Below are 19140 nucleotides of genomic sequence, written 5' to 3' on the forward strand. Positions count from 1 at the left end.
CAGCGATTACAGAAAGTAACTAGATTTGTAAAGTTCGTCGCAACAAACTTTGATGTTGGCTTTGACGAGGCAAGTATTCGCAAAGGCCGGTGCTTTTTGGAGGCGAGTGGACATAAGGGTCAGTGTTACTTTTGGAGGCAAGTGGACAGAAAGATAGGGTGTCAAAACATTTGGAGGCAAGTGGAGATGGGCATGTGACGTCATTCGAATACTCCTGAGGAAGACATCACGTGACATCATCAGAATACACGTGAGGAAGTTCCCCTCATTGTTCTGAGTGTTTTGATATGTCACATGTCCATGTTGTAAAAAGTTTTTTGATTTTGCATATTTGGGGGGCGGGGCTGCGGCACAACCGGAAGGCCAGTCGGTACACCAGTTTAAATGTTTGTTCAGAGTATCACTCTAAAGGAGCTGGTCGTGTTTGGTGTAGATCGTTCGAAAGCTTCCCGAGTTATAAACCTCCAAAATTTATAATGGGAGTCTATGGGAAAAAAGGCCATTTTGAGACCCAGTACCGGAAGTACCGGTACTCTGATCGCTTAGAAAAGTAATAGCAACAAACTTTAGACCAGCGTCTACAACATATCCGAATTTGGAGCATGTGGTTCGAAAGCCCTAGGCCGCATTAAATTTTATAAATTTTTGTCTAAGCTTAAATAGGAAAACAGAATGTTGGCTTCTACAAAGCCAACATAATAAATAAATAAACAAACAAATAAATAAATAAATCGAGCATTTTTGGTCGTAACAATAAAGTCTTTCCAGAGTCCCTGCTTGAACTCTGTATATAAGATACTGTCCTTCACCATTACTTTACATTAAGCATACTTTTTCCTTTCTTGCTCTTATCCCTCCCTCTTCTGCTCTTCTGGATCCCGATACCCTGCTACAGGTCTGAGTTCTCATCACTTGGAAACCAGAAGGGAAAGTCTTCATAATCACACTGGATTGGATGGATTCCCTTTAGGAGTCTGGTTCTTCTCCAGGTTTCCTGGTTATTATTGTTTTTTTGTTCTTGCCACTATTACCTTTTGTTTGCTCAGACGAGATATATGTACAAAACTAAAATTTTAAATTGATATATTTCTGTAAAGCTGTTTTGCGATAACATCCATTGTTGAAAGTGCTATACAAATAAAACTGAATTTATTTACTTTGTTTGGTCTTTGTCACATGATAATTACAACAGTTGACAACATACGGTATATATAATGTACACACCGAATTTACCATCCAAACATTTCACCTTTGCAACACCGTCTGAAAATCCTTGTTCAAGGCTCAGCTCAGGTGGACCTTCAGCAACCCAAAGTCAGTAGGTGATGTACAATGGAGGACAAATCCCTCTTAGTAAGATTTTGTCTGTGAAGGCACCAGGAGGTCTGGAAGTAAAGTCTGACCTAGCACTAAAAGGACCACAGGATCAATCTCTGCTGCTGATCAACCCATATTTCGCTTATACTATATAAAGCTGTAAATGCTTACTATTTATATTAGATCAGTGATTTTAAACTCTAAACACTGGCATCTGGATTGTTCAGATGGATCAAGTTCATTCGTCAAACCATGATTCCACCTGCAGCTTAACTCCAGTTAAAGATAAAGCTCTTATAACCTTTCACACAAGTGGTGTATTATCTGTTTCCTTTACAAAACAAGGAATGCTCTTGTGCTATCGGTCAGATGAAGGTTAAACAAACTGAGCGACATGCAAAGTAAGTGTAGCAAAACAACAGTATGGAAAATCCAAAGCTTGATCTTCAGCAAGACACCAGGTCCTAACTCTGATCCTGGAGAACTAGCTCTTCCTGCTCTAACACTTCAATTCAGAAAGAGCTGTTGACTAGCTGGTTTGTTGAAGCAGACATGTTGGGAACAGGGCGAGGAACATGTGCACTAAGAGTTAATGACTTGCAAATGAGGATTTCATATGGTTTCCTCTGAACCTATTATGTGATGATTGTCAGAATATAATTTCTCCAACATGCAATTTTGTTGTTGGAGGTGGTTGTGGGGTTGAGTAAGTAAACTATTTTTTGAGTAAATGATACAATAATGCTTATTAGAGGGGATTATTTTAAAACAAGGTGTAGAAGTAGTAGAAATGGGCTTTTGCATGGTGTAGCCTGCCATCTGCTGATCATTCAAGAAACAGACAAAAGTATTCAAATCCAGTGGGTTTCAAATGAAAGTAGTCTGTTTAAAGGATCTCTTCTTAAAGTACACTAGTTACAGCATTCAGTCTGAAAGAAAACTGGTTATAATGATATCTGGTTAAGGGATTTCTGGTTAAAGAATTCTGCAGATCATACAAGAAAAAGACAAAAGTATTCCAGTGGGATTCAACTAACAAAACCCCAAGAGAACTCTGGCGAGAGGAACCCTGGCGAAAGGAACTCTGGCGAAAGGAACTCTGGCGAAAGGAACCCTGGCAAGAGGAATCCTGGCGAAAGGAACCCTGGCGAAAGGAACCGTGGCGAAAGGAACTCTGGCAAAAGGAACTCTGGCTGAGGAACTCTGGCTGAGGAACTCTGGCTGAGGAACTCTGGCTGAGGAACTCTGGCTGAGGAACTCTGGCGAGAGGAACCCTGGCGAGAGGAACCCTGGCGAAAGGAACCCTGGCGAAAGGAACTCTGGAAAAAGGACCTCTGGCGTAAAAAGGACCTCTGGCGAAAAGGACCTCTGGCGAAAAGAACTCTGGCTAAGGAAGTCTGGCTAAGGAACTCTGGCTAAGGAACTCTGGCTAAGGAACTCTGGCAAAAGGAACTCTGGCAAAAGGAACTCTGGCTGAGGAACACTGGCTGAGGAACACTGGCTGAGGAACACTGGCTGAGGAACACTGGCTGAGGAACACTGGCTGAGGAACTCTGGCTGAGGAACTCTGGCTAAGGAACTCTGGCAAAAGGAACTCTGGCAAAAGGAACTCTGGCAAAAGGAACTCTGGCAAAAGGAACTCTGGCTGAGGAACACTGGCTGAGGAACACTGGCTGAGGAACTCTGGCTGAGGAACTCTGGCTGAGGAACTCTGGCTGAGGAACTCTGGCACACAAGAAACAGACAAAAGTATTCTGGTTGGGCTTCAAATTAAAGCATTCTGGTTAAAGGTTCTCATCCTAAAGTATGCTGTACTATAGGATGTCTGGTTAAAGACCCATGTATAAGCAATAAAAAAAGATCTCTGGTTAAAGACATTTGGTTTAATAAGATAAGATATTGTTAGCTCTGGTTATGTGACTTCTAATAAAGGCAGCTAGTTAAAGGAAAATGTAGTCACTGGGTTAAATCACTTTATTTCAGCAGTAAACATTTTATAAAAACATCAATCAATCAACAGAAGGTTGTCTGTCAGAAATATCTGAAAAGGTTCAACATGTGAAAGAACTTAAACTGCACAGATAATGATGTGTAATAAACCACTAACTATATTAACTAGTTCCTTCTGGCCATGGCCACAGCATATAAACTGCCAAACATGTGGTGGTAAAATATTTTAACTTAAAACCTTTGTAGATAATTAGTACAACAGTTACAGTTTGCTTTCTTTATGTTGTTCCTATGCTGTTAAAGTAAATGCTCTTATTTCTACAGTATTTCACTGTAAAAATATCTCATCTGTATTGGAGTACAGAATATTTCAGATTCTATTAGTACATGGTTTGTTCTAAGGATAAAAGAATATTTTCCTCATTACAGTTTGGCCTTGTTCTGGAAGAAGCTCATGATGGCCTGCATGCACTCGTCAGAGAGCCAGCGCTCCATCAGCCGCTCCACCTCGGCGTTGTTCACGGCATGGAGTTTGTCCTTCTCCACCTGACGCATCAACTGCTTGGACAGGGCCAGAGACTATGGATATAGAGGACGTGATCAAGGACATGAAATAACTGTGGGTATGTTTTGAAAATTTCAAATCAGTTCAGATGTAACTATTGCAGAAATAGATAAATACAATTTTTTTGGGGGGGAAATATCATTCTGGTAACAGTGTATTTTAATAACATGTTATCCAAGTCGTACAGGTTAGTATACATGTATACTAGTATACCTGTACATATATACACACATATATATACATATATATACACACTAAATATGAACCAAAAGAGGTAGATAAGAGCATATGATGAAAAATCATTCTTAGAATGTATAAATTGTTACTGACATTATTTTTACTTTATTTATCTGCCTCTTCTAATTATTATGTTTTGTGCAGCTAGACAGAGAGATTGTATTTGTGTAGATAAATACAGACAGACAGACAGACAGACAGACAGATAGATAGATAGATAGATAGAGTAGATGGATATAGTGTTTGGATGAAAGAATGGATGGATAGATGTTTTTAAATTAAATTAATCTAAATTCAAATGTTTTTTGATGACATGACTTTTTTTTATCTATTCAAAAATAGATAGATAGATAGATAGATAGATAGATAGATAGATAGATAGATAGATAGATAGATAGATAGATAGATAGATAGATAGAACAAAATAACATAAACCCCATTATTATAGGAGTTGATATTTGTGATAAAAAAAAAGTTGTGACTTACATTTATTTATTTGTTGTTGCTGTATAAAAACAGCAGTGGTTAGTTTTAAGACATTACTGAAATGGGTGAATTGTCAAACTTCACAAAAAGGGACAGATTGTGGGAGTCCATTTAGCAGCAGAATCTGTAACCTTTACAATCCAACTCTTTGGGCCATCCTTAAAAATATTCTTGTTTGCCGTGACCCGACCGACCTGTCAATTTAGGACCGACTCAAATTTAAATTTTTTTTTGCTTTAAGTCCGACCGACTTGCCGGTTGTAAATTTGCGTTAAGACCGACCATTTTTTTTTACTCTTCAAACAACTAATACAAAAGCAATAAAATAATATTAATTATATTTTAGTAAGTATTGTAAATATATAAATTTCCCAGGCCTACATACAAACGAAGGCTATGTTCTTTCTTTTAAATAAAAACCTGTGACGTCATCTATGTTTACACTATTGGTTACCGGATGTCACACTATGGCCCGTGTGTTCGCTTCGTCTCGTACTCTCATTCACTGTCAGAGTCAACGAGGTCACCGTTCAAACAAATTTGTTGTGGTCTATAAAGCCTGCATCAAAATGAGGTTTGCAATGATGTGTCTGAAGGCACGGGTTGAAGACCAAGTCAGTGACGTCACGATATGCTAATTTGTTTAAATTCATACCTACATAATCACCATCACCAAAATTGTACTTTTTTTATTTTTACATTGAAACTTGAAAAAAAAAATATATAGACCTACCTACCGACCCCTTTTTTTAATTTTTTTTTTTTTTTTTTACTGTTACTGCAAACCAAAATATTTTTAAGGATGGCCTTGGGGTTTCAAGAGCAACAAAGCATGGCAGGACTTCATCAACGAAGAATAAGAATAGACAAAATTCAAAACAATGATGTCAGCACCTGTAGAACACTTGGAAGGATTGTGTCCAAATAACACAAAAGGGACAGCAGAACTTAATATCCACGTTAAAACACCCTGTTTCCACAAAAGCAGTCTGTAGAGAACTTCACAACATTCATTGAAGAGTTGCAAGTGCTTAACCAACCATCACAGACACCAGTGGAAAAATGCTTAAAAAAGACGGTGTCATGATCATAAAACTGAGTGATATGGACTCACTCACTCACTCACTCACTCATCTTCCACCGCTTATCTGAACTACCTCGGGTCACGGGGAGCCTGTGCCTATCTCAGGCGTCATTGGGCATCAAAACAGGATACACCCTGGACGGAGTGCCAACCCATCGCAGGGCACACACACACACACACACTCTCATTCACTCACACAATCACACACTACGGACAATTTTCCAGAGATGCCAATCAACCTACCATGCATGTCTTTGGACCGGGGGAGGAAACCGGAGTACCCGGAGGAAACCCCCGAGGCACGGGGAGAACATGCAAACTCCACACACACAAGGCGGAGGCGGGAATCGAACCCCGACCCTGGAGGTGTGAGGCGAACGTGCTAACCACTAAGCCACCGTGCCCCCCTGATGAATCATCAGTTAAGTTTATTCCCAACAGCAGGTTGAGTTTATATAATGGAGAACCCCCAGGAAAGTGTACAACCTGTCCAGTCTGGTTCTCAAACATGGGGGTGGATCTGTAAAGATTTGGGCAACCACATTGGTATTCTGCTGGCCCCATCACTAGCCTACATGGCCATGTTACTGTCAGCAAGTATTTGGAAATTCTAAGTGATCAGGTGCATCCTATGGTCCAAATATTGTTCCCAAACAATGATGCCAATGACTCTGATCCATCAATGTGTTTGTCTTTGTCCAAGGGAAGGTTAGATTCTCTCAATACAAGTGACCAGCCATTACAGACCATCCAACACACCCTTAACATATTAATGAAACACCACACTGATGAGGAAAATGGCCCGATTGGTTCAAGCTTTCAGGGAGGATACGGTGACTCATATAATTACTTTTTTTTTTTATAATAACTGTGGTGAGCTGAAAAGCATCTCAGCTTGCGCAAAATATCGACAAACATCAGAATACTACATTGGGTTCGACACCTGAGAACACCCAATAACAGGAATCTGAGGGCTTCTTGGACACAAACTTACCCAAACTGGACAAACAATTCATTAAATTGAAATAAGAAATTAAAAATAAGATCAATCATGATGTTACTCACATTAGGAGGTAGTTTGGAGTAAACCTTTAGCCTGGACCAGACCTCAGACTGAAAGCTGCTGTCAGGAAAAACCTCAGTCACTAGTCCCAGATTGCACGCCTGTGTAGCCGTCAGCTTCTTATTGAACAAGAGCATCTCACTGGCCTTGACACAAAGAACACAGAATTCAGAACACATCAGCATGTTCGCTGATGACACGACCGTGGTGGGTCTCATCAGCAAGACCGACGATACAGACAGGAGGTGCAACATCTAACTGCCTGCTGCTATAACAGCAGTGTATATATGTTTGCAAGAACCCTCGGTGTTTACAACCCTCTTTTTGCACAATGTTTACGATTCTTTATTTATGTTCTGTACAAGCTGTTTTTGTATCTGTTTTGTCTGTTTCCACTGTCATCTCTCTCACATTGTTTGCTCTGAAAGTTGTTTCGTTTCACGATATACTATATCAGCTATACATGTTGCATCAATACAACATTTGTTAGACTGTATCGTCGCTGTCGGGCGGAAACCTCGTATGTCCAAATTTGGTCAATTTCATATTTTTTCACATATCGATGCTATTGGTCTGTCCCCACGTGGGTCTGTTATTTTTACAAGTTATTAACCAATATAAAGTCTTGAAAATATCTTGAGCGCAAATCTCATAACTCCATTGGACACTTCAACTGTCCACCTCTTCCTCACTCCGCGGGAGAGCTTCACGGCATATTTCTCCTCAAGAAGAGTCGCAACGAATCGACACGTCTTCTGAGGTAAATGTCTTCAAAACACTGGGCTCAAAGAAAAAAAAATCTTGACCCCCGCTAGTTCTGGTGCTCGTCTGAGGACAGGAATTTAGCGCAAGACAATCCACTGCAACGCGGACTAAACCCTGTGCTCTGCAGATAAGGTACGGCGTTTTTTTAATTTCCTCAAAAATAACGGTTTTGGAGATACGAGGATTCTGCCCGACAGCGACGATATATTTATAATCACACCATCTAGTGTCACCCATATGAGGATGGGTTCCCCTTTGAGTCTGGTTCCTCTCAAGGTTTCTTCCTTTACCATCTAAGGGAGTTTTTTCCTCACCACTGCTGCCTGAGTCACCTCAGACTTGCTCATTGGGGATAAATACGTACATATTGTGAACTAAATATATCTAATAATAATCTTGAATCTTGTATTAATCTTTATATTATTCTTTATATTAACCTTTTGTTCTATGTTTATGTTCTGTAAAGCTGCTTTGAGACAATGTCAATTGTAAAAAGCACCATACAAATAAACTTGAATTGAATTGAATTGAATACATGGTTGAAATTTCAATAAAAGGACTTGACTTGACTTGGCATCAAACTCGAAAATGAAAAAAAAAAGCATGATCTCTGTGACTTTGATAGTGTCATGAATTTTGGTACCAGATGGGCTAGTTTGAGTATTTCAGAAACTGCTAATCTCCTGAGAATTTTACACACAACTAAACTCAGCCAAAAACAGGAATCTTATGATTTCACAGACACAGACTCACCCAAACAGGACAAAAACCTGTCACCTGTTTTTTTCCAATCTTTAAGCGTCCGGTTTGGCTGAGTCTGTACCCATGATTGCCACAGACTCCTGTTCTAGGCTGACAGGAGTGAAACCTGATGTGATATTCTGCTGTTTGTACTTCAAAGTTTGACCTGTTTTTCATTCAGAGATACTTTTCTGCTCACCACGGTTGTAAACAGTGATTATATGAGTTACTATATCCTTTCTGAACACTCAAACCAATCTGACCAATTTCCTCTAAACTCTCACAGAATACTCATTTGAGTTACTATATACTTCCTGTCAGCTCATTCTGTCTTTTCATTCTCCTTTGAAATCATCATCAAGGTGATTCTGCGTTTGTTTATTGACCTTCCACACACAGGATATAGCATTCTGAGTAAGCTCTATAGACTGCTGTGTGTAAAAATCTGGCACCAACAATCATGCCATGGTTAAAATCACAGAGATCACAGATTGTCTGATGAATGAATGAAATTTAGGCATAGAAGCCTTTATACATTATCACCACATACACATTACAGCACAGTGGAATACTTTTCTTCACATATCCCAACTGAGGAGGCTGGGGTCGTCACGCCGGGGCAGCTATGATGCATTGCCCCTGGAGCAGGGAGGGTTAAGGGCCTTGCTCATTTGCCTAACAGTGGCAGCTTGGCAGTGCTAAGGCTTGAATCCTGACTTGAATTCTGATCAACCAACTTGAGCCACTAGCGCCCCCAGTGCACCACCAATGAAGCTCTTGACCTGTATTTGCATTATTCTATTCATTGCACTGCTGCCACACGGCTGACTGGATAACAGCATGAATGCGTAGGCGTACAGGTGTTCCTATTAAAGTGGCCAGTGAACATTTATTAAAATCTAACGATTAGAAAAGTAGACTGCTTAATAATAATAATAATAATTATTATTATTATTATTATTATTATTATTATTATTATTAGCCACTTAGTGGAAACCCTTCAGTTAATTCCGTGTTTGTATCGACAGCACACTGTGCTCCAGGAAGAAAGTGAGTGCACCTTTGCAGCACCCATCATTTTAGGGAAGGTGTATGATGAGCAGCCCTCAGGACTCTGCCCCAGGTTGCTGAAAGGGGTGTGAAATGTCGCCTAAGGGTGAGACAGAGAAAAAAAAAAATCGGTCAAACCAGAACAGCGTTTCGTTTAAATTGTGTAATTAACAGCGTCTCACTAGTCTGGATCCGTTAACACGATCGCATTCATGCTACTCAGCTGTTACTTATCAAAACTAAATAAAAATAACATTTAAAATCACCAAATGCGTTAAGTAATAGTTAATGATTTGTGTAATCGTTATGGTGTTGTCAATTAATTAACGTCTAAACTCCTGCTCACACTTTCTGTAGCGTAGACGACGTCAAAAAGGCCGAGTACGGTGACAGAAACTCCCACAGCCGGTCCGTTTATGAGAGCAATTAACGGCTTTGGGAAATCAATGTAGGCTTTCACAAATTGCCTGTTGTTAAGAAAAAAACAACAAATATTACTAACACACTACAGAGTGATAATTTAATACACACAGACAGATTCTAGGTTTACCTGAGGAGCTCTCCGGCATCCTTAGCCATCTTCTCGACACCACCCTCTGGGATTTTAGTGAAGTTGTTCAGATCATTGCCACTGCAGTAGTAGTCACCGCTTCCTGTCGAGATATAACGAGTGAGAGGAAAATGTCCCAAGCTCTCCATGCTGACAAATCAACACGGTTCCCTTGACTGATGTGTACCGTACCTGTAAGGACTGTAAGGACCGAGTCATTTTTTCCAGCAAGATCCAGAGCTTCAATCAGCTCGTTATACATCTAGACCAAAACAAATAACGTGACATCTATCATTTTCATTTCTATAAGCAAAAGAATAAAGAAGGGATAATGACTAACATTAACTAACCCTTTTTTCTGTTTTCTACCATAATGTATTTGCCAAATAATTCCATTAATTTTACAGTATGTTACACTATTTGTGGTGTTCTGTACAGATTCGAAAAAAAAGCTTTTTAAACTGAAATGTACAAACATTATTGTATATTTAGTTTTCTTTTGGTCAAAGCCATTATAGTACCGGACCGGTTCATGGTCTACATCCCTGATTGATATCTTGTTTGATATCTTGAATATTTAATATTTGACATTCTTTGCTATTTGGAATATCAGGGTTTCTGCAGGGTTTAATCAGTCAAATTTAAGACCTTTTTAAGACCTTTTTATGACCATTATGATTTGAATTTATGACCTACACGAATTACGATAAATAACTTCAGTCATTAAAATTCCTTTCAAAAGTCTTTATTATTGATTTTCATTGATTTGAAATCAAAATCAATTTGATTTTTATTATTTAAAGAGTAATTCTATTATTATAGTATTCAACACCCACAGGACCTCCGCTCTCAGTGTGGAGGTTGATCCGAAACCACTGTGTGTGGCACTGGATGCGACAGAAACGGAATCCCGCGCTGTACTTGGACCGGGTAACGTTAGTGACGGAGCCGAACAAAACTGACGGATCGCCTGCACCCGCTGCAGGGATTTTACAGCAACGATATGCTTTTCTGACTTTGCATGTGACTTCAAGGCTTTTATGCCTAAACTAGACAGCTCCAACGTCTTCTTACACAGAGTGCAATAGGCTTGATACCGATTGTTAGCGACGGGCTTGAGCCAGCTACTAAACGCACCGTCTTCGAGCCACAGATCGTTAAAGGTACATTTTCCCATTGTGATAGCCAGGATGATTTTAATTAAACTAAGCAGTGACTCAGTATGATACAGTATGTTCGGAGTTCGCGCGGGTTTCTGTGAAAGTCCTTCCGACAAGTCTGTATGCTGCCGCATGGACCTTGTAGTTCTGGAACGCTGTGATACCAGTGTGATACCACCAAGATTCCTCATACAGAACTACAACAGGCGAAACAAATGAATGCCATTGCCGCCGCGAGCGCATTTTGATTGAAGAACAAATTAATGGACGAGCATATCAATTTAAGACGTGGCTAAATGTTTTTTATGACCTTGTATGGAAAATCCGGACGTTTTTATGTCTTTTTATAGCCTTAAATTCTTATTGTTAAATTTATTACTTTTTATGACCCCGTGGAAACCCTGAATATAGACTAGAATGGAAGCCTTTATTTTGTCACATAAACATTTGTTATTTAATTGTAAGCGACTGTAACACTGTCCAGGTCAACTGCTTTGCACAAAAGACTCTACTTTGCACTCAAGTTAATGTCAGAAAAATAATGATAATCGTTTTATTGAATTAGATATAGAGATATAGATCACTAGTGCTCTCGGACTCCACTGTGTATTTTCTTTTATGCACATCTGTTGTAAATACAGTACCTTTGTTTTGTAATGACTAATAATGACCAGTAGATGGCAGAAGAATCAAACTGATTGATTTCAAATGAAACAATAACAAAAATATAAAGTGTGTAAAACAGAGCTCTATTTGTTTATGTAGTGTATAATCTCTTATCTGAGTAAAAAAAAAATACATTACTGAAACGTTTACAGTGTAGTGTGTTTGTACGAGTTTACAAGCGAATCACATACTATTCTTTTCACAACACAAATAATTAACTACCGTTCTTAACTATCTGAACTAGAGTAACCTTGTCGGAACAGACACGGCACTAAGACGTGTGACGTGTCCCAAGAGGACGGGTTTTTGCCTCTCTGATGACACTTCAACGCACCTCCACAGTGATGGCGTTCTTCTTCTGTGGTCTGTTGAGTCTTATGGTCGTGATGCCGTCCTCTGTGGTGACCAGCAGCGTCTGGAAAGCTTTTTCACTTCCTGTGGGTGAAGCTGCTGCTACCGGAGGTCCTTCAGCAGCCACCAGAGACGAGACGAGGTTGACGTACTGCTGCCTGGCATCATCCTGAGAGGAAACAGTACAAGAACGAGAGAAACGGTTTGCTCGTTATGATTTTGGTTATGGTTTCTATTAAAGAAATCTAGTAAACAATATCTAACATTTGCTCTTTTAGATTTTTATAGCTCCAAGAGATCGAGACTAAGCTTCATGATTCTTTACCTCCTGGTCGAGGTCTAACAGATGTAACAGCACTGTGTGAATGTAGACCCTGTATATCGTGATGAGGTCTAAGCAAACCGTTTCCTGTGGAGAAAACCTTGAATACGATTAAGCCAATATGTTTCAGCAGCTCACCTGAGGCAAAGAACCCAGAGACTTCCAGGCGTCCCACTTTGCCTTGTTCACAAAGTCCAGCATTCCTGGTTTTGGAGTGTTACAGGGTCCCTGTGAGGCCTGAACATTCACACACACACACAGAGAAACAAAAACAAAGAAACAAACACACAGAAACACACACACAGAGTATGAGAAGAAACTGACAGATAAATATGGTAACTTTTTTATTGACAATTATTAAAGGAGCTTCCCTTCTTCAATTTCATCTTAATAACTGAACCAGTGGTCAGATTTAAAATCGGAAGCTCTGTTCATGAAAACTGCACTGTTTGCCACGTGTGCTGATGAAGTCACTATGTCTAGTGTAGGAACTGTTTCAGTGGGCCTGAATTTTAGTGGGTGAACACACACACACACACACACACACACACACACACACACAAGCCGAGCGGTACAGAAGACATAACGTCACAGCTCGGCTAGACTAAATATGAGCACTCTTGGAACTGTAAATAATTGCGTAACAGTTGATAGAGTACAGTGAATAAACTAGTGCATAGCTATAAAAACATTCTGGCTTATCATTAGCTAAACAGATAGAATTCCTGGAAAAATACGAAAACAGTTGGTTTATATTCACCTGTTTAAAGAGGGCATAGATCTTTAGCTTGACCTCATTGCCAGGGTCATTCTTTAGTGTTCCTAGATGAGCCTTGGCCTGGTTAAAGTCCTCCACTGAAGCTGCCATCAATACACCAGTAGTGTGAAGCTGAATCCCAGGAATCCTAAAAAAACAAACAAATAACAATAAATTAATTAATACATTTCTATACAAAGGAAAACAATTGAATTAAACTCTGAGACTGATCAGTTTCCAAAGCTTAAAAGGTTAAGCAAGACACCACCAGCAACACTATGAGCACTAGCTAGCTAAGCCGTGTCGAATAGCTACATTTCATATCAAACTTCAAGTCCAAGATGTCCACGCCGGATTAAAATAAATATCTGACAGTAAACGTCGCTGGAAAATATACATTCGTTGTTGTTTATTTGAGGTGAGAAACCTGAAGAGGAACATGACGATGCCCCTGTGTACAAAGTGAGCTCCATGAAGACATGGTTTATGAAGGATGGAGTGGAAGATCTCGAGCGTCCTGCACAGAGCCCTGACTCAGACTCTGACTCAACCCCACTGAACACCTTTCGGATGAACTGGAACAGACTGAACCTCAGACCTCCTCACCATCCCAACATCAGCGTCTGATCTCACTAACGCTCTTATAGCTGAATGTTCACAAATCCCCACAGCCACACTCCAACATCTAATAACAGAAACCACACAGAATCCATTAACATGGCCGTGGATGTTCTTCCTCGAACAGCCTTAGTAATACAATGTCTACGAAAGGTTTGCATTCGAGTCTGTATCACCGAACAGTAATAACTTCAGTTTGGCACAACAGACTTAAAAGTTAAATCTGTAATGAATTCAGAAACGTATCTGGTGCTCGTGCTCATACGTTTCGACGTTACAGTAATCGGTTATAGACGGGAAATGATTCATTCATTCATTCATTCATCTTCTACCGCTTATCCGAACTACCTCGGGTCACGGGGAGCCTGTGCCTATCTCAGGCGTCATCGGGCATAAAGGCAGGATACACCCTGGACGGAGTGCCAACCCATCGCAGGGCACACACACACACTCTCATTCACTCACGCAATCACACACTACGGACAATTTTCCAGAGATGCCAATCAACCTACCATGCATGTCTTGAGGAAACCAGAGTACCCGGAGGAAACCCCCGAGGCACGGGGAGAACATGCAAACTCCACACACACAAGGTGGAGGCGGGAATCGAACCCCGACCCTGGAGGTGTGAGGTGAACGTGCTAACCACTAAGCCACTGTGCCCCCCGGGAAATGATTTTTATATATATTTTATATTTATTTTACAGTACTGTGCAAAAGTTTCAGATAGGTGTCAGAAATATAAATGATGAGTGTTTATTTCTGTCAATTTACAAAATTGAGCAAACTAAAGAAAAATCTAAATCAAATCAATATTTGGTGTTACTACCTTTTGCCATCGAATCAGCATGAAGTGATGGCACGGCCCCCACAGAGCCCTGATCTCAACATCATCGAGTGTGTCTGGGATTACATGAAGAGACTGAAGGATGTGAGAAAGCCTACATCCACAGAAGATCTGTGATTAGTTCTCCAAGATGTTTGGAACAACCTACCAGCCGAGTTCCTTCAAAAACCGTGTGCGAGTGTACCTAGAAGAATTGCTGTTGTTTTGAAGGCAAAGGGCGGTCACACCAAATATTGGTTTGATTTAGATTTCTCTTTTGTTCATTCACTGCATTTTGTTCATTTATGAAAATGTTTAGGGGGCACGGTGGCTTAGTGGTTAGCACGTTCGCTTCACACCTCCAGGTTCGGGGGTCAATTCCCGCCTCCACCTTGTGTGTGTGGAGTTTGCATGTTCTCCCCGTGCCTCGGGGGTTTCCTCCGGGTACTCCAGTTTCCTCCCCCGGTCCAAAGACATGCATGGTAGGTTGATTGGCATCTCTGGAAAATTGTCCCTAGTGTGTGATTGCGTGAGTGAACGAGTGTGTGTGTGTGTGTGTGTGCCCTGCGATGGGTTGGCACTCCATCCAGGGTGTATCCTGCCTTGACGCCTGAGATAGGCACAGGCTCCCCGTGACCCGAGGTAGTTCGGATAAGCGGTAGAAAATGAATGAATGAATGAATGAAAATGTTTAACACGTCCGATTTTGAAACGTCCATTTTCTTTGTTTACAGCATTTTTTCACACCTGCCTAAAACTTTTGCACAGTACTATATATGTATGTATGTATGTATATACGTATATATATACATATACACATATATTTATATATATGTATATATACACGTGTACACACTATCCGTGTCGCTCAGATGAGGATGGCTTTCCTTATGAGTCTGGCTCCTCATTTCCTCAAGGCTTTTCCTCATGTCTTCTCAGGGAGTTTTTCCTTGCTCACCTCACCTCAGTTTGATCATTAGGCATACATTTCTAAGTAAAAAATGTACATCGTGAAATTATATAGTGGAATAACAATAAATACTGGAAAGCCTGAAGCTTAATCCCAGAAAGCCTGAAGGTTGTTATAAATAACAGTAAGCAGGTGTCCATCAATTCTGCATGTTTTCTTCATGTCAAGTGTTAAAAGTGACACTTATACTATATTATGATTCTTATATCATATTAAAATTGTTGATGATGATGGATATTTTCATGCAAAGTGTTACAGGGACACAATAATCTCCCTGAACTCTAAAGGTAAGCTAATGTAGAGGAAAGGTCACAGCTGTTAGCCACCATGCTAACTAGCTAAAATACTACTCTTATTACTGTTAGCTAGCTCGCGTTTTAAAAACTCCAGTAAACTAAGATATAAATTCAGAAAGCCTGTTGTTTATCGGTGTATCAGGTACTCACCTACAAAACCTGACAAACCGCCTGGACAAAATACGGTTCATCTGGACTGTAAAAGTAAACAAACACAAAGTCCACAAGCTGCAGAGTCCAACACTGAAGCTTCCTGTCACCGTCTAAACCACGCCCACTCACACATGATTCAACAGTGAGGTGTCGTTTGCGATTGAGTCGACTCACTAAATCAGTGAACCGACTCTGATTCCTTATTAAAATGAATCCTAAGAGAAGATACAAACATAGGATACCTATAGGTGTTTGTTTACTCTTTCTTTCTTTCTTTCTTTCTTTCTTTCTTTCTTTCTTTCTTTCTTTCTGTCTGTCTGTCTGTCTGTCTTTCTTTCTTTTTTTCTTTCTTTCTGTCTTTCTGTCTTTCTTTCTTTCTTCTTTCTTCTTTCTTTTTTCTTTCTCTTTCTGTATATCTTTCTTTCTTTCTTTCTTTCTTTCTTTCTTTCTTTCTTTCTTTCTTTCTTTCTTTCTTTCTGTCTGTCTTTCTTTCTTTCTTTCTTTCTTTCTTTCTTTCTTTCTTTCTTTCTTTCTTTCTGTCTGTCTTTCTTTCTTTCTTTCTTTCTTTCTTTCTTTCTTTCTTTCTTTCTTTCTGTCTGTCTGTCTGTCTTTATTTTGTCTTTCTTCCTTTCTTTCTTTCTGTCTGTCTTTCTTTCTTTCTTTCTTTCTTTCTTTCTTTCTTTCTTTCTTTCTTTCTTTCTGTCTGTCTGTCTGTCTGTCTGTCTGTCTTTATTTTGTCTTTCTTTCTTTCTTTCTTTCTTTCTTTCTTTCTTTCTTTCTTTCTTTCTGTCTGTCTGTCTGTCTGTCTTTCTTTCTTTTTTTCTTTCTTTCTGTCTTTCTGTCTTTCTTTCTTTCTTTCTTTCTTCTTTCTTCTTTCTTTTTTCTTTCTCTTTCTGTATATCTTTATTTCTTTCTTTCTTTCTTTCTTTCTTTCTTTCTTTCTTTCTTTCTTTCTTTCTTTCTTTCTTTCTTTCTTTCTGTCTGTCTTTCTTTCTTTCTTTCTTTCTTTCTTTCTGTCTGTCTGTCTGTCTGTCTGTCTTTCTTTCTTTCTTTCTTTCTTTCTTTCTGTCTGTCTGTCTGTCTGTCTGTCTGTCTGTCTGTCTGTCTTTATTTTGTCTTTCTTTCTTTCTTTCTTTCTTTCTTTCTTTCTTTATGTCTGTCTATCTGTTCTACTTTCTTCTTCCTCCTTTTTTGATCTTCCATAATTCCAACCTTCCTTTCTTTCTGTCCTGTCTTTCCTCTGTACAGAACTAAATAATACATAATACATTATATCTATGATCTACTAGAAGATAATGCATGAATCCTTACATCTGGAGGCAGTATGGGAATGAAAACTGTCAGGAAACCCGTCAGTCACTGGTCCCAGTTCACACACCCATGTAGCTTATTATCATTACAAAATATGGACTGGTTCCTTTTCCTTAAAATCACTATCAAAGTGTGAACACAACACAGATAGCAAAATTAGTAAGTGACATTACCTGATTAAAACTCAACACCACCCTCTTGATCTTTAAAGAAGTTGTTTAGATCACTGACGCCGCAGCAGGAATCTCTCTGCCCTGTACGGATATAACAATAAAAAGTGAAGGAAATGTTTTTTTTTTCTTGGTCTGCTTCCTTTACCTATCAAAAGTTCCTGGCAAGATCCAGAGCCTCTGCATTGTCACATCTAAAATGTGTCCTGAAATGTCCGGCACACTTTGCCTTGTATATCAGTAAATAAAAGTAAATAAAAAGTAAATTAAACAAAAGAAAGATAAAAGGTGAAGTAAAATGCTCAGTTTTAGAACTGTTAGCAGGTCGATTTGCAAATTCTCCACATTAATGCCATGTTTTAGAGTTACTAATGAGCACACAGACACAGGCATTCAGGATGCATCCTAATCACTCACAAGGACAATGAGTGGCACAGACAAATACAGGCGAGGAGAATGTGGAAATAAACACGGCTCCACCCTGAAAGCAAAAGACGGCGTGCTACATATGGGAAGAGCAGCAGAATACGCTACAGAACTTGTGTTCAGGGAGGGATTTAGGAATGAAAAGGGATTTTTAATAATTAATAGGTTACTACTGTTATTTTAATGCTACTATGCTACTACTATCCGAGTTACATGTGATTCTACCCTTCATCTTAGCTTGCACAATATTAGCGTAAGCATAGCAATATTTAGTCATGCTCCACTGTCTGACAGTTTGATGTAACTACAATATTTTATGCTGAAACATATGTTTGGGCTTTGATTCTCTCAAAATAAGCCATTTGTGTAAAAAATAAAATACATAAAATGACATTAATTATTATTTTATAGTATTGTTCTTTTGGAGGGCCAAATATTTTATGGATTCATTTATAAACACTGGATAAAGTCAGCTTATCCTTACATTTCTGGCATTTAGCAGACACCCCTATCCAGAGTGATTTACATTTTAATTAAATTTATACAGCTGAGGGTTAAGGGCCTTGCTCAAGGGCCCAGCAGTGGCAGCTTGATGGACCTGGGATTCAAATTCATGACCTTCCGAGCTGTAATCCAACTCCTTAAGCACTAGGATACCACGTTCCTAAACATTACTAAACAGTTACACAGACTTTATTACAGCCTTCAGGTGTTGGTGAATATAAAAAATTATTTATAAACATATTTGAGGATTTTATATTGACTTTATTTTGAATAATGTTTTCATCATTAAATTGAAGTTGAAAATCAAAATGTATATATCAAAAAAAATATCTATCTACATATATATGCATATATATCAGCATGGTTGAGATCAGACACTGATGTTGGATATAAGGAGGATGTAATAATAATAATTTAACTGTTTTAATGTCCGTTTGTAAGTTCGTATTGCTGATAAATATTAAACAACTTTAATCAATAAAATGTAGGTTTGGATCATAAATATATTTTCACGTGAATCCTCAGGTGAGGTCTCAGTCGGTAAATCCCCTCTTTTGTGAATGTGTTTTTTTAAATTAGATTTGGACTGAGACCTGGCAACCCTGTGTCAGCTTTCTCTTTTAAACGAGTTTATCCATTTGTTTCTCAGCATTGCAACATATGAACACATTCAATTTTATTTATAAATAAATAAACGAATAAAGAATTATTAATAATAAAATAAATTATTAAGAATTAAGAATAATAAAACTAATTATTATATAATTATATATTATAACAGATTATTACACAAAGACAAAAC

General features: G+C 39.0%; 1 protein-coding gene across 2 annotated transcripts; it reads right to left on the reverse strand.

The window, feature by feature from the left end:
• Positions 1 to 3273: 3273 nt before the first annotated feature.
• Positions 3274 to 16052, reverse strand: eci2 (enoyl-CoA delta isomerase 2). 2 transcript variants are annotated; one of them, XM_060869599.1, is made up of 10 exons: positions 15925 to 16052; positions 13068 to 13212; positions 12446 to 12544; positions 11969 to 12154; positions 10001 to 10070; positions 9809 to 9911; positions 9605 to 9725; positions 9269 to 9358; positions 6705 to 6848; positions 3274 to 3846 (listed from the first exon to the last, which is right to left on the reverse strand). In XM_060869599.1, the coding sequence occupies exons 1-10, from the start codon at positions 15963 to 15965 to the stop codon at positions 3691 to 3693; spliced, it is 1155 nt and encodes a 384-aa protein (XP_060725582.1). In that variant the 5' UTR covers positions 15966 to 16052; the 3' UTR covers positions 3274 to 3690. The 2 variants fall into 2 exon arrangements, with proteins under 2 accessions (XP_060725582.1, XP_060725583.1); XM_060869600.1 differs by lacking the exon at positions 15925 to 16052 and adding an exon at positions 13492 to 13624.
• Positions 16053 to 19140: the final 3088 nt, after the last annotated feature.

The sequence above is a fragment of the Tachysurus vachellii genome, chromosome 5 (assembly GCF_030014155.1).
Source record: "Tachysurus vachellii isolate PV-2020 chromosome 5, HZAU_Pvac_v1, whole genome shotgun sequence".
Lineage (NCBI taxonomy): Eukaryota > Metazoa > Chordata > Actinopteri > Siluriformes > Bagridae > Tachysurus > Tachysurus vachellii.